General features: G+C 34.2%; 1 protein-coding gene across 1 annotated transcript in view; it reads right to left on the bottom strand.

Moving 5' to 3' along the window:
* MIPEP (mitochondrial intermediate peptidase) overlaps positions 1–15343 on the bottom strand; it is a 73372-nt gene that overhangs the window by 26426 nt on the left and 31603 nt on the right. Inside the window, exons 13-15 of the mRNA XM_062567195.1 lie at positions 14328–14532; positions 10563–10672; positions 3741–3815 (exon numbers count right to left, since the gene is read on the bottom strand). Coding sequence (XP_062423179.1) covers positions 3741–3815; positions 10563–10672; positions 14328–14532 — 390 coding nt within the window. The remainder of the gene's footprint in view (positions 1–3740; positions 3816–10562; positions 10673–14327; positions 14533–15343) is intronic.

Below are 15343 nucleotides of genomic sequence, written 5' to 3'. Positions count from 1 at the left end.
ACTTTCCTCCCCATCCTGGCACATGTAAAGCATGGGAAGAAAGTTATGAGCCAGGCCACCTGGAGAGCACAGTGAAAAAAATACATCCCTGAAAATAAACTTGGAGGAATTTTATATCCATAAGCATTCCCATCTATGAACCACAGTTCTGTGTGTGCTTACACAGGGCCTTTGAAATGGAAAATGAGATACATCCCAGTGTCACTGTATTTTAGATAATACTGCTGAGGAATATGCTAGCACTTGCAATTAAACCATTGTCAGAAGATAATTTCTACTTTCAGTATAACACACTTTCCAAAAGACCTAAAATACAGAAAGGTCATGAAGTAGCTATCTATCTTTATACTGTCTTTCCATTTGACACTGACAATGGTATTAATTTGATTCCAGTACTTTCTAGCTCCTTGTTGGCTTATTATATTAAAATGTAAACAGTTACACACTTTCCAGTGAAATTACTGTGACTGAAGGACTTTGGGACTTATTTATAAAGCAAAAGCTTTATTAAAAAAAAAGTATGGATTCTTGTATCTTTCCTCTTTACTAATTGAATTACATGAGCACGGAGAAAATGCAGAGATCCTATAGTTGTGATGAAGAACTAATGCCATTTCATATTTTCATGTGCTCACAGCTTATTTTCTAAATAGATCATAAAAGAAACTTCAACTACTTTCCTCATTGCTAGAAAATTCGTAAGTATTTTTACTTTTTTTAAAGGTCAAATACTGCATGCAGAGCACCTAGTCCCCATATGGAATACACTCTTTTCTAAGCTTGAAGAAGAGGTATTAGAGTCATTGAGTATAAATACCGACAGATATTTTTGCAAATTTGCATGCATGATGTTTTTTCAGGTATACAGATTTAGTAGTACAGACATACTTGGGTATCTGCAGATTAAAATACATATTTATCTAAATTAATTATTATACTTTCACACCAGTGTGAGTAACAATATACACTTCTACAAAGGAATGTGTACACTTTATATTTACCATGCAATGAAGTTCTTTGAGACATTTTTTCTGAATTAATGAACAGAATGATTTTGTCAGCTAATCTCTTTTGGAATGAGTGTATACTTCTGCCAGCATTACAACTGGAATCTCCAAAAAAAATCTATTAAGAGTAGGAAATGAGTAATATTTCTGAGTGCAGAATTGTGGTAATTTTGCATGGGTTGAGACTGGTTGAACTTTAATGATGGGGGGTAATTTGAGAGTAAACAGCCTGCTAACCACTGTATAGTTGACAAAGTGTGGAGAACCCTCCACAGGGAAGGACTGTGAGTGCCAGCAACAGAGACACCCAATTGTCAGATGTTGTAGGAATCTGAGTCAATCAGAAGTGGGCATTTTCTCCTCAACCCTACAACTATGGGGTCCAGAGATGCTCAGGGAGAGACCCAGCAGAGATCTCAGAAGGCGTGGGGGGCCCTATGGCCCAGCACACTGGTGGCCCATGCATCCTGGGACCGCTGTGTCGACCTTCCAGCTTCCTTCTGGACTGTGCTGTCTCTCTCATCACATGCCAGAGAAGGTGTGCCACTACATTATGTACAGATATAGTAAATATATATAGTAAATATATCTGTGTTATACAGAAGTGTTTTTTGTACCTAAGCCCATGTAGTCTCCACACTGACTGTCTCAAACTGTGACAGGTATGCAGCAAATATTTACTAAATGCTAAATCTGACAGATCTATACAGACACTGAATAAATGAATTGGTGCATATGAAAGCACTTGATCATCATTTCAGCAGCTACTAATCTGTACATTGGTAAATTAGTCTAAATTTGTGGACCTCCTGAAGAGACACCCACAGCTAAGCATTCTTAACATAAAATTTCATTTTGATCTAGAACTATTTTTCCCCCTAAAACTCATTCATTAATTCATAAATTAATCATATTCTTGCCCACATTCTTTCTGGATGATAGAGATTTTCATCTATATCTATATGAGAAACTTTTAGATACAGAAATATCCATTTCAAAATCAGACTTGCAGAGAGTATTCAATTATTTTCATGTCACAGAGGCATAACCACATGTAGTACCTTCTTGTTCACACTGCTTGCACAGCCAACACTGGCCAATGACAAAAAATGTTGCAAGGAAAGTATAAGTTAAAAATCCATTAAGTTAAACCAATGTAAAATCCAAGCACACACTCCAAACAGTGTAAGCCTGGTTTTAATTAGGATAATTAACATGTATACATTTTATATATGAAAAATATATATAAAATACTTTATTTTATATTTTTATATATTTATATATATAAAACCTGTATACAGCTCCACACTAAAGTGTTCTGATCATTTTTAAATTACTAAAAATCATTGCACACAGCAAACTGCAAATATTGAACTAAGTTGTTTTTTAAATCAACTTTAGTTAACCAGTACAACTCATGTTTGTAGATGGAGTTCCAATCATTTAGCCACTTTTCAAAGATGGGAATTAGAAAGACTTTATCTTTAAAATTGTCTCCTTCCACATCTCACAAATAATGACTACCTTTTGCAGAGGTAATAGAGTTATTTCATCTAAACACTATGCCAACTGTAGTAAGAAAAATTAAATGCTTCTGGCTTAAGGGAAGAAAAAGAAGAGAAAGAAAACACAAAAATCACACAGCAGAAGCTTGTAGTCCGCTAAACACAGCCAAACTCCCATTGTAAAAAACATGACTGAATGCTAATGTTACTGTTCACATCTGAGAATTCCTGTAGTGGGGCTGAAATAAATTAAATCTCTGTTGTAGATAGCACTGGAATTTCCTTTACTTCCTTTGAAGAAAAGCAAAACTAGTAGGTTGTTTATGGGAATGACTGATCAGTCACATTTCTCCACAGAAAACAGAGGTTTTACTGCTCATAATACGGTGAGAGAGAAGTCTGAATCATCTCAGTTAAAAACAAAAGCACAAGGATGGATCTGTTTTTTGACAAAACTTATATTAAAAAAATCATGTCCAAAATAAGTGCGCCAGATTTTTTTTTTTTTTTTGTTATATTCGCTTTATTTTTAGAATCATTTTATACTTTATCAAAATAAGTTTTTTTCTTTACCAAACTGAAACATTGAAAAAGATTTGGGAGCATATACTAATTTCAAATTAAAAAGAAGAGAGTTAACCATCTATTTTAATTGTATGCAGCAGTTTGGTGCTATGCAAAGACAGCAGCAATTTAAGTGTTCTACCTTGTAACTCAGCCACCAATTTTGACAGTAGTCTTTCATTAACAACCTGCCACTTTCATTCTGGAGCTTCAGAGGATAATAATCTCAAATCTTATTCTAGTAATTAAATAAGTTAGTTAGATTTTAACGTGTGCTGTATCTCTTATCCCTGCTACACTTAAATGATCTAAATGTGCACAATACTTCCACTACTACAACGAGTTCTTCTTAAACTATTCTGTGAATTTAAGAGCTCAAATTTAAACTACACTTGGGAATTCTGATAATCCAATCATTTTTAAAAGCTGAGTTTTACAAGTTAGGTATTTTCCTATACATTTAGGCATTTCGCTTCAAATAGCAGAGAAGTTAAGCAAAATATACATGAAAATGAATATCAAAAAGAATTCATTTTCAATAATTTGCATTTATTTAGGATAATATGTGTTTAAATTAAAATAAAAATTTCTGAAAATCTTAAGAAATCAAATGTTTTCTGTAAGTTTTGGATATGGACTAGAGACTAGAATGCAAATACCATACCTGGAGTTGCATATCGGCTGCAGCACACACTTTTTTAGACTCACACAGTCTTGACACCATGTTTTTTGGTAATGGCTTGAATAAAAAAAGACAGAACATATTTAGAACAGCTGTAAAGTTTGTAAATAGTATGCTTACTACTAAGGAAGGCTTAAGACACAAAGAAAAGACTCATGGTGGTAGTTAAAATATCTTTTTTTTTTTGACTTTTAAGTGCTTTGCACTGAGGAATTTACAAGGAAGAAGGAAACTCACTTTCTGTACAAAGCATTAAATGGAAAATTAAGAAATTGGCAATAATTTACATAGCAATCAAGATATCATTGCATCTCAGTGTTTGCTTATTTATTAAATGATCTTCTGTTCCCTTGTACGCCTGTTAAAACTATTAAGACTATTTTTAGAGATAAAGAACAACAGATGGGGCTGCCAGAATTTTTCCCCAGGTTTCCCTCAGCTTCAATAGCAGATCCTACAGTAAAATTCTTCTGTTGGCCTTTCAGCATAGTTTATTAAGACTTATACCTCTCACTGATGCCAGAAGTGTTTTTGTAACTAACTGGGACAGAATCAGGCCTTCTATCCTTATCCACATAAAAATGTGGATACTGAATAGAAAATATCTACCTTGCGATATTTCTAACAAAGCTGAATGTATTCTACATTACAAGTACCCATGCTACCACGGACTGAAAATGAGAGATATTTTTCAAGTTATGAAACAAACTCCATTTGACTTTCTATTCAGATCTCTAAAAATACATCCAAAGATTGCTTACTGCCAGATTTTTAAGAATACCTGTACATAACGCTTGACCTTACATTTCTTGCCAGTGCTTCCTGAAGCCTTTCAATAAATATTTCTCATAGTAAGCATATTCCCAGTATAATCCAGTATATTTAATTTGGTTAAAATTAACTGGGTTCTTGCTGAAATATTGAAAAAGATATTGCAGATTTTTCAGTGTAATATAGATGTTTGGTATTACATAGAATGCTAAAAGCATATCTACACTTTTACAGTGTTGAAGTGTTTAAGAAACAATACAAAGTTTACAGCTTCTGATGGCAGAGCCATATGTTTAGATTCTGTGGAAATGATATGACTTCAAGACAAACAATCTGATGTTCACAGAATAAAATCCTAACTGCAAAAGTTATATGTAAGTGAGGAAAATGTTATCAATTAACTCTGGTATCCGGAAGTTAAAGCAGATAAGAAAAAACTCTCAAGTTGCACAGCTTTATGTAGTAGCTTGCCAAGGCTCGTTACCTCTTTTCCAAGATAAATGTTAGCTGAGTCAGGAATAAGACAGAACACTCCCCACTATTTTACCTGTCATAGATGTGCACAGTTGTTAAATTTCAACACAGAAAAATGAACCAATGAACACAGAATCTGTCCTAGAGTATATCTTTGTCAGGTCAGTATTTTTGCTTCCCGAATACAAAAAAACTGTTTCAAATTACATGATGATTTTGGACCACTAGAGTAGGAGTAAATGGGCAGTTATCCACTGTAATAAAGATATTACCAATTGACTGCCTTGAAGTTCCATACTGGATTTAGTAGTATTTAAAACAGTACTTAATTATGTAGAAAGGCTGTCAAGCCAAGCAGTAAGACAACATGATTAGCAAATGTTAATGTTTTGGCCAACTAGCTCTTCTCCTGGTGCAGTGAACATGTTGTTTCTTATCCCCTAACATATACTATATGAAGCATGTTCCTCAATGACTTTTCATCTTGGAACTAAAGAGCATGTGGGTCTGCAATAACAGTTTTAGTTGTCATGGGAAAAACTTTTTTCTGTGTAACAAAACCTATAAAATTTTGAAAATATTTCGTTATAAGCACCAAACCTATCAGAAAATGTTGACAGTTTTTTGGAAGCTTTCATCTCCTAGTGAGGTAGTATTTTATAGAATAAGACAAAACTGACTTCTTTTAGGGTTGCTTGTATTTTGGATACTAGATAGGAATTCTTAAATTTTAACTTTCAATGTTAAGAGTCGAATATCCAAAAGCTTGGCAAGAGCAAATGCGTTTATTTTATGTGGTTATAATTTAATAACGTTAAGGTCAACGGCATTTCTATCCTTAAGATCAAATCAGTTCTTTCAGAATAATGGATACATATTTTTTATTTCAGTTGTATTAAGTAACAGCAAGAGGAGTTAAGTGTACAGGCTTTTAGGTGGTACACAAAATAAACAGAACAAAAAACATTCAAGACTGTTAATTAGCATTTTGGTAAACGAAAATGTCACAGATCCTCACTGAATTGGGAAATCCAAGTTCCCAGTTTCCAGGCACACAGAGCACAAAGGTTCCGTGATGTGTCCGTGTACTGCACACTCACCCAACCTCAAGAAACTCTTTAAGCAGGTCTAATCTCAGTTCCGAGCTAACCATTCCTTACAGACCCTCCTCCTAGGAAAAATTTTTACTGTTGCCTTCTTTTGACTGTACCGCACACAGCTGGGGAAGACTACTGAAAAGGCAGCCTCTGCTTTCACTCATCTCCATTTTAACTTCTGCTTTCAACATCTATCATATTCTAAATTCAATTCCTACAGGGAAAATCAGAAACGATCATTAATGATTCTGGTGTACTAACCAAAGAGAATGTTCAAAGCTGCCCAATTCTCTTTGCACTGGAGATGGTTTATCATCACTTTCTCAAGACTAAGTAAAATGTATATAATACCAGGAGCCTCAAAGAAAATTCATCTCTTTTCGCAGCCCTGTGAATATCAAATCATCAGTGTAGATCTACTTTGCCTCTATTCTCCGTATGATTGTAGTAGCAGTGTAAGCAAGTCACAGCAGAGGATACACTCATTAATCAGACAAGCTTCTCAAATAAATGCCAAATCAGAAGTAGCAATAGCAAATTGCTACTGCTGCATTCCCTGTATTCACAGCTGTGCCAGTTTAGTTGTAGTTGCCTTGAAGAAATCAGTCTTATTACAGTACCTATTGACAAAAAAGTACAGGAGAAAGATAAATGTTGTATTTGTATAAATCAAATAGGATTGATGATCTGGATCACAGATCATGTTGTGATCATAACTCATAAGCCAAGCAGAATTTGACACCAGAGAAACACAGCAAAAATCAGATTAAGTTGAAAGAATTATAAAGAGGAGATAATTTACTCTTCCCACAGCACCTTTGGGATTTTAAAAATTAAGACTTCAGGGAATGAAAGTTAGACTGCAGAAGGTCTTTTCAAAGACCATCACTTCACTCCAAAATTTGTGTCTGTGCATATCTGGCATACAAGGAATATTAACATCTTAAATGTATGGAGGAAGATGTACTGTTTTACATAACAGAAACTGTTTCTTGTACTCCGTTAAGATCTCACATATGTAGCTGAATGGAGTAATAAGATTTTTTTTTTTTTTTTTTTTTTTAATCCTGAAAGATGAGCTATCTGACAAAACTAGAGTTAAATTGTCATCTTTCCAAAAGAAAGACTTTACAGTGCTTTGGCTAAAATGATTTTAATTGAATAACCATTCCATTTTTTAAATTTGAACACTGCATGCTTTACTTTGGGTTCTTCTTTTCCTTCCTTTTATGTTAAATAACTCTAAGATCTTGGCATGAATTTTTCAGCATGTTTGCCATGGTGGCTAAAAGAACAAAATTCCCTGTGTTCCAGATTCCCAAGGCATGCTTAACTCTTTACTGCTATGCAGTAACAGAGACATGTTTACTATCCGTGGGTTTATTCTTATAACCACAATAATACAATACTGCCTTTGTAATTCCATCTCTGTGAAAAATGAGGTAAGTTCAAATTTGAACAGCTGAAATACTGGCCTTTGTTCAAGAGAGCCTCAAAAAGCCAATCAAGCTTAAAACGATTTAGCTCAACAGACCTACCACATACCCATGCATTTAACAAACAAACCTAAACAAACAAACACAGTGATGGAATGGCACACATTCAGCAGATTGTCTACTTAACATTGTTACAAGCTCATTTTCCTATGTCTCGACTTCATGAGCTTACCTGAATAATTCAACCTGGGTAACTAATACAGTCCTCACTGTTCTTTTTATCTCACAGATTTTTTGTTTTGGGTTAAGATGAAAGGAAAAAATAGGTATGCTATTTTCTTAGAACAAAATATTTTTGTGCTGACCAGCTTTCTGAATTAAATTTACCAGACCTGTTCCTTTCATCAGACAAACTTGCAAACTCTAGAGCTCCTCGGTACACACAGAACAGTCCAAAACGCACTGTGGAGGCAGGCTTTCTATTAGCCTCAACACTTTTGGGGCAGATCCTTATCATCCACCTCTATGTATGCATAATGCATTCCCACCTTGGAAAACTTGCCATTGAATCCTTTTCCTACAATGTTACTCAATAAACAGTTTTCAACAGTTTATATGTTTCAACAATCAAAACTATACCTTCTCTTCCCATAAACAAAAGTGCTGATCCTCTGTGAGAACTGCAGCTCAGGACCAGTCCTTCTACAATTGACTTTTACGGCAAAAGCAATCGGAAGCTAAGACTACACTACAAATTTTACTGACATAATTATGTTTAGTAGGAGTGTTAAAATCACACCATCTAATTCAATACTTCCATGCAAAAACCATAGCATAGATGCAGCAATGCCAAAAGAATACTTTTTCAAATTATGTGTACTGCCTCCTCGACAAGAAGTCAGGTCAGTAAAAAAAACCCTTTTTTTCTATCTACCTCTAGCAGAACTCTGTTGGTATAGTTATTGCAGGAAAGATTGTTCTTGCATAGAAAAGCTCAATGTGTCTTTATTCATAAGACGAAACTTGATAGAAGTTCTCACACGGAATAACATTTGGATGAAATGTCTTCCCAAAGACATTTTAACCATTTTTCACCCACCTTCCTTACTTCTGCTTTAAAAGGCGGAAAAGTGGACTCATTTTTCTTTCAAAGGCCAGAGAAGAAAATGTTGATTAAATTTTCTATATCCATACAAAAAATGATTCAGAGAACAAATGGAAAATGTAAGCCCCAAAAGGATTTTTGTAAAGTTTTAAAGGTAAGAGAGTAGGGATTTACTATTCTAAGTATTTGCAACCTCTATACAGCCAATATAAGTAATTGCTGTAAGAATAACAATTTCACGAACAGAAAAGCTGACTTGGGTCTACTTGTATTTAGATCACAGACAGAAACAGTGTATCAACTTTTTAAAACTGGCTTAGATCAATCAACATAAGCAAAAGCAGATTTATGTATGTTAGATAATGGTTTAGAAATACATTCTAAAATCAGAAAAAATGCAATTAAAGGGAAGCAGTCCAAAACCCTCAAGAGCCACACAGTAGTTTCAGGCTCTTTTCCTAATCTTCCAGCATAATCCATTCTTGTCCCCCTTCAAGACTGAATTTCTACATTAAACCTCACTTGATTGCTCTCTGAAAAAGCAAGATTTCACCACCAATAAACAGAAGAAATTTTTTGGAAGTGCCAAATGGGACACAGTGCCTAGCTCTTAGCTTTTGCACTGCAACAAAACATGGTTTAGATTTCTTAAGCCACTTTGAAGACACAAAGCCTTAAACAATGTTCCACAAATCTCTTTCAGATGTTTTACTCAAGCTCATTCTCTGAATTCATATGCAAGCAGATTAACTCCACAATGTTTAAACACTGTATGAACTTTATAGAAAACACTAGAAAGTAATATTTTAATACGTAGGTTCAAACATACAAATGATAAAAAGTCCTGAACTGAGTATTTGTAACTCCCAATTTTCAGATAGACTTTCCAAGTGCTCAGCAGGATTGATTACTCTGTAAAAAAGCAGATCTATGGAGCAAATTTCTCCAATAATATCTATCAAAATAGAAGTCACATAAACTATTTTTCTAATTGAATTGTTACAGCAGAGGCAAACATAATTCCACTTTCATTATACTGAAATATGCTGAATGTTTAGCACTGGACAAAAGGCCTGTTTTAAAAAGCTTTCCTGTTTTCACATTGATCTGTAGTCTATTCTTCAGTCACTGCAACACCTGAGGACTCTGAAATCTGCCTCAGTCAAAAACATTTGAAAAAGATCTGTGGTTATTGTTTACTGATTTGTGTTTTTGAAATGGTTGTACAAACATGCATCACGCTACGCTGCCATGCATAAATAATTAGCAGCCACTGAAAACCACCTTGTTTCAGAGAGCACTGTTTTCTAAATTTCTGGGAGAAAGTAGATCTTTGCATTAGACTAGCATAAAATATGTAAAAAAGAATCAGTGTTTTCGTACAGAGATTCATGATTGCCAGGTTCTAACTACCAAATATCTTAAATAAAATAGTACAATTTTATTACAAAACATTTCAAATACTACCCTACATTGTGCTAAAAATGTTTTTTTTAAAACACTGTAGATCATTTATATATCATTCACAATTTGGTACCTGAGCTTTGTTTTAAGACAGACTTTACAGAGTTTGATACTGAATTACTATCTTTGTCAGCACTTAACTGCAATTAAATTAAACATTCCACATGACATGGTTTACAGAAAAGTTGTTCACCTACTACACTAAATTTTGGTTGACCAAGAAAAAAAAAAGTTGAAACTTAAAACTGTGTATCTAAGGAGCAGGTATTCTTTTTATAGATCACATTTATTTTTTTCTGCAATGACAGTAATAACATGCTTTCTGAGTAATCAAAATAATTTATATCCATAGTTTATTTCTACTTTAAGCATTACTAACAAATAACACATCAAAATTTATTTTTTCTTGAATACCTTTAATCCTATTTTCAATATTTTACGTATTAGTATTCTCTACCTGTCCAGTTTTATAATGCCTTGCAAACTGGTTAACCACTCGATAGTCATTTGCAAAGTACTCCATCAGAATTGAGGGAACTTCTGCAAAATCAGTAGGACATCTGGTTCCTAGAGGTAGAATAATTGCATATATTAATATACAGTCATTGCCATTAACACAAATAGTTAACTCTTCCCAGAAGGTTTTGCAACTTTCAGTTTGGACTTTTGGTGAACTGTAATGTTCTTTCATTTATTAAGTCAATATTTTATTTTCATAGCATTATTGTGCATATTGCCAGAAAAGCTTCATTATAATCCTACACATTTGATTATAAATCACAAAGTAAAACAAAATATTTGAACAGCTGGGTGAGGCACCTTATAAAGCTCTGGATCACACCCTTTTTTAAACTAAACCAGACTACAGCCAAACTGCCCCTACATGAAACACCAAATCTATTTAGTGGTCCTAAACCTAAATCAAGCTACAATGTAAATAAAACTCAACTGTAATCCCATTCACAGTTACAATTTTTACCTTCCATCTGTTTGCTGAGCTTGCTTACGCTTCATATTAACCTCACTTTACAATACAAAGTAAAATATCCAAAGAAAACTCTTGCAAATTCAAGACATAAGTGCAGTGAAGTAGTATTTTGCAGTCAGTATTTTCAAAAAGCTCTTTCATAAAAACATTTTTCATTCTATTCTTTATCAGCACCTTACACATCTTAGTAACTTTCATTTTGTAATCCATTACCAAGTTAAAGCTGCATTTCTAACTTCCATGTAAAAGTTAGGGATGTACAAAGCTGCTGTTTTAATAACAGAGATCCAGTGGGTCATCACCTTTATTCCTGTCTACTAGAGACAACTTCAACATTCAAAATCTGTTTTAAATATAATTATGCTTTTTGTTTCTACTATTCCTTCTTGGAACCTATTTGTGAAAATCATTTCATTTGAATTTAAAAATCTTTCTCTAATTTTTAATCTGAATTCATAATCTATTTGTAATCATATTTTCAGACCAGTATTGCTCTTCAGTATAAACACCATTTTCCCAAAGATATTTATCTCCTAAATTGAGAGAAATTATATTCGCTCACAGACATAATTTTCCTAAGGCAAAATAATTAAAGTCTAAAAGCCTGTATGTTGTCCTGTAGGTCTTCTATGCCTGCTTCAGTTTGAATTCACCTTGAGACCAGAGATAGGGAACTATGCACCACATACTAGATGAGGTTTCACCAGCATCTTTCTTAATTATACTAATCCTTACTATTTCTAACAGAAACACTTCTGAAACAGTCTCATTTCCCTCCTTTCACAGTCACTACACATTAGCTATTCATAGCCCTGCATTAACACATAAAACTGTTTTTCTGTTCTTCCACCACTGTTAAATGATAAGCAGCAGAAATTCTCTTTATATTTCTTGAATGCATGATCTGCACTATGCAGTTCTGAATTGCATTTTATTTCTAACATTACAGTATTCAGACATCCAGCTCTTCTTGTATAATATCCCAATCCTTCTTTTATGGCATTACATTTCATTAGTATATTTTTGTCTTTTGTTTGAAAAACATTAATGGAAAGCCTAAAACAAGGCTGGTCCCAAGAGGCACGCCTGCAGTGCTACACTGATGTCTCTCTAGCCATGTACGCTTCCGCAGTCCTCCTTAATAAACTGACAGAATTCTTTTACTAACTATTAGAAAGACTTTTGAAAACTACTTTGTCTTAAAGTCAGAAAGGTAAAAGGTCAGACAGTTATCTGGGATAAGTTACTCCACCTGTAAAAAAAATGTAGCTATTCTCTATTGCACTGTAAATTAAAATGGCATACAAGTCAGGCTAAAAAATTAAGCATCTTTTTTCACATATGTGTTCAGTATACAGAAAATAAATTTGATTAATAAAATGAAGGATTAGCAGGAAAAGACACATATCTTAAGCCATAAATTTCCTATGCCCAGTATTATCCAAGTTTTGGGCCTACTAGTAACAGACTAGGTTCCTGAATATTCCTGGATACAAAAAAAAAAAAAAAAAAAAAAAAAAAAAAAAAAAAAAAAAAAGCAGGGGCAGAAGAGTAAGAAGGTTCACAAATAGTCAGTTCATCTCAACTGAAATTTAACATTTTTTGTTCTCACAACAGCCTGTAATCATCCCATTTCCACACTTTGCTATTCTAGTGCCTAAGGAGCGCAGATGGCCCCTAACAGACATGTCTGGGATGAGCCATTTGATTATCACACATTCCAAACTGTAAAAAAAATGTTCTCTGGAGAAACACACGACTGGCCTCTGATGCTGCTTTTGCAACACTAGATCAGGACTGAAATCCCCTAGGAAGAAAGACTGCCTGCAGCTAAGGCAACTCTGAAACCATACACAAGGGCTCCTGGAATGTCTGAGCCTCAAAATCAGCAATTTCCTGCCCCTTCAAGATTTTCTGGCATGCATACACATATGATACTCCCACCACATCAGCAGAACCCCCACTAAAGCAGTTACTTTGGGGATATAAGTACCAAGAATGCCCTGGAGATCAAGAGAAGTGAGGCCATGTGTGAGAAAAGGGTGGGGGGAGCAGTTAACTGGCTCAAGGAGTACTCAGAGCTCATACTGAAAGAGCATATACAGTGTTTATTTGTTTTAGCAATGCCCAGTAGTAACATATTTATAAACAAGTCAGTTTATTTTAATGTTAAATGGAAGACTTAAGGAATATTGCTTTGTTTTTGTGTGCAATGCATTTGTTGGTAACAAGTATCTAACATGGTCCATCCTTATTACCATTAGTGCAGTACAAAAAGGGTATAACATAAAACAGTCCCTCAGATAAGGTAGCTACAGTTTCCTCTGAGCTGTTTTTGATTCGTTTGTTCGTGTTTTTTTTAATTAATGAATGAGTATATAAATGTCCACTCCGAACATTTCATTTCCAGCTCACAACTATATAAGAAGACATATCAGGCTGTCTGAAGATAAGAAAAGTAGCACGCAGAGCAGCTTTAACCAGAACACTGCTCTAACCCATCTGCCACAACTGAAGCAGAACAAGGTCACAGCAACCTGCTAGCCATTAGCCAATACACCACCTACCATTGCTTGAGAAGAGTAACTAAAATGAAAAATGACAGGATTGCTTTTCTGTGCATCTGCTTAGCTCTGATTGTATATTTATTCATGTTCATTTACCTATGATGAGAAGGCCATCAGCTAATCATACTTGCAGATTAAATAAATCTCTAATTTATGGAAAGTGTTTTAAGCAGAATCAGCTAGAAAAGGCCTGGCTTTATAGAGTTTCAGTTTTCTGAAAGTATTGCACTCTAGCAATACTAATTTACTAGTCTTTCTTAGTTCAATTTCTTAAATCATTTCCAATTCAAGATTCACTGTGCATTTATACCGGGTACAAGTTTAGCTCAATTTATTTTCAGTCCTCCTGTTATTCCTTTATTATAAACTGCCCATGAGGTAACCTTGCAAGACAGTGGATAACATGACTTGATAAGAGATTAGCTGTACAGAAAGAAGAGAGACAAAAACCAAATTCTTATCTGTAGCAGAAGACTATTTAAGTGTTGTTTGTCTTTTAAGTAATATTTGGGGATCTGATACTGTAATTTTCCAGTCAGTAAAGATGTAGAAATATCAACATGACTCTATCATGTCCGGTTAATCTTTTTTTGTTTTTTTAATGTACTCCCTTTTTCCATAAATTAAATATTTATCTAAAACAAAATCAGTATTCTAAATTCCTTACCGGTGACATGTTGGTACCGAGTTCGACCCAGCATAGAATGCATAGCGTGTCCCATTTCATGGAAGAGATTCTCCATCATGCCAGGACTTAGTAGTGTAGGTGCACTCCTCGTTGAATGGGGCAGGCTAAGCATAAGAACAACTACAGGCAGCTGGTATTCTCCATTTTCCCTCAGCCTGCCTCCACGAACTGTAAAGTGACAATCCTTTTGAAGATAAAAAGCAAACATATGGGTGACCAATGTCATTATATCCATGACACTGAAACAATGGTGTAAGCATTAGATTAAACCCTAACAGTTACTCAATTACACAAGTTGAATTTAGTTAACAGTAACATTCAATAGCAGAACAGAAGTTTGATGTCAAATCTTCATAATGTTTCTTCATTTGTTATTTGCTTCATATTTGGAAGAAAACTACCTTAATCCATCAGGAAAAGACTGTGCTTATTTTAAAAAACAAAATTTAAGTTTAGATTTTTTTTTTACAAGCATTGAAATTCCATTTTTCTACAAAAAAAAAATAGCTTTCAGCACATTACTGATATGTCAATTATATAATTCATATATTAATGTTTTCTCTCCATTCTTCAGTAATAACTTCCTTTCTAAAATATACTGTACAGCATCCACAGTACAATGTGAAATATTAGCAAAAGACCTCATTTAATACACATGAAAGAATAATACTTATTTAATATTTTTCCATTTACCAACTCATAAAAGGTGGTAATTTGCAGGTGTTTACACAGAGCGAAGGGTCTGTTGTATTGCATCATACAGTTAATATACTAGCACTAGACTGAGTAAGTGAGCAAGTGAGTAAGCCTAAACAGTTGGAACCATCTACAGTTTGAATAGAATTTTGAGTAGGAATTAGTTGTCACAATGAGTTTTCACCTTAAATTAGAGGGCATTAAAGTGTTCTGTTGTTTTTACTCCTAGATAGAAGGCTGGAAAATAAGTGTTTAAAAATCTACGATTTCTCTAAACAAAGGTATATGAAATTTCACAG

This window comes from Rhea pennata, chromosome 1, assembly GCF_028389875.1.
Source record: "Rhea pennata isolate bPtePen1 chromosome 1, bPtePen1.pri, whole genome shotgun sequence".
NCBI lineage: Eukaryota > Metazoa > Chordata > Aves > Rheiformes > Rheidae > Rhea > Rhea pennata.
The sequence above is the reverse complement of the archived record's forward strand: the minus strand, read 5'-3'. Positions and strand labels throughout refer to the sequence as shown.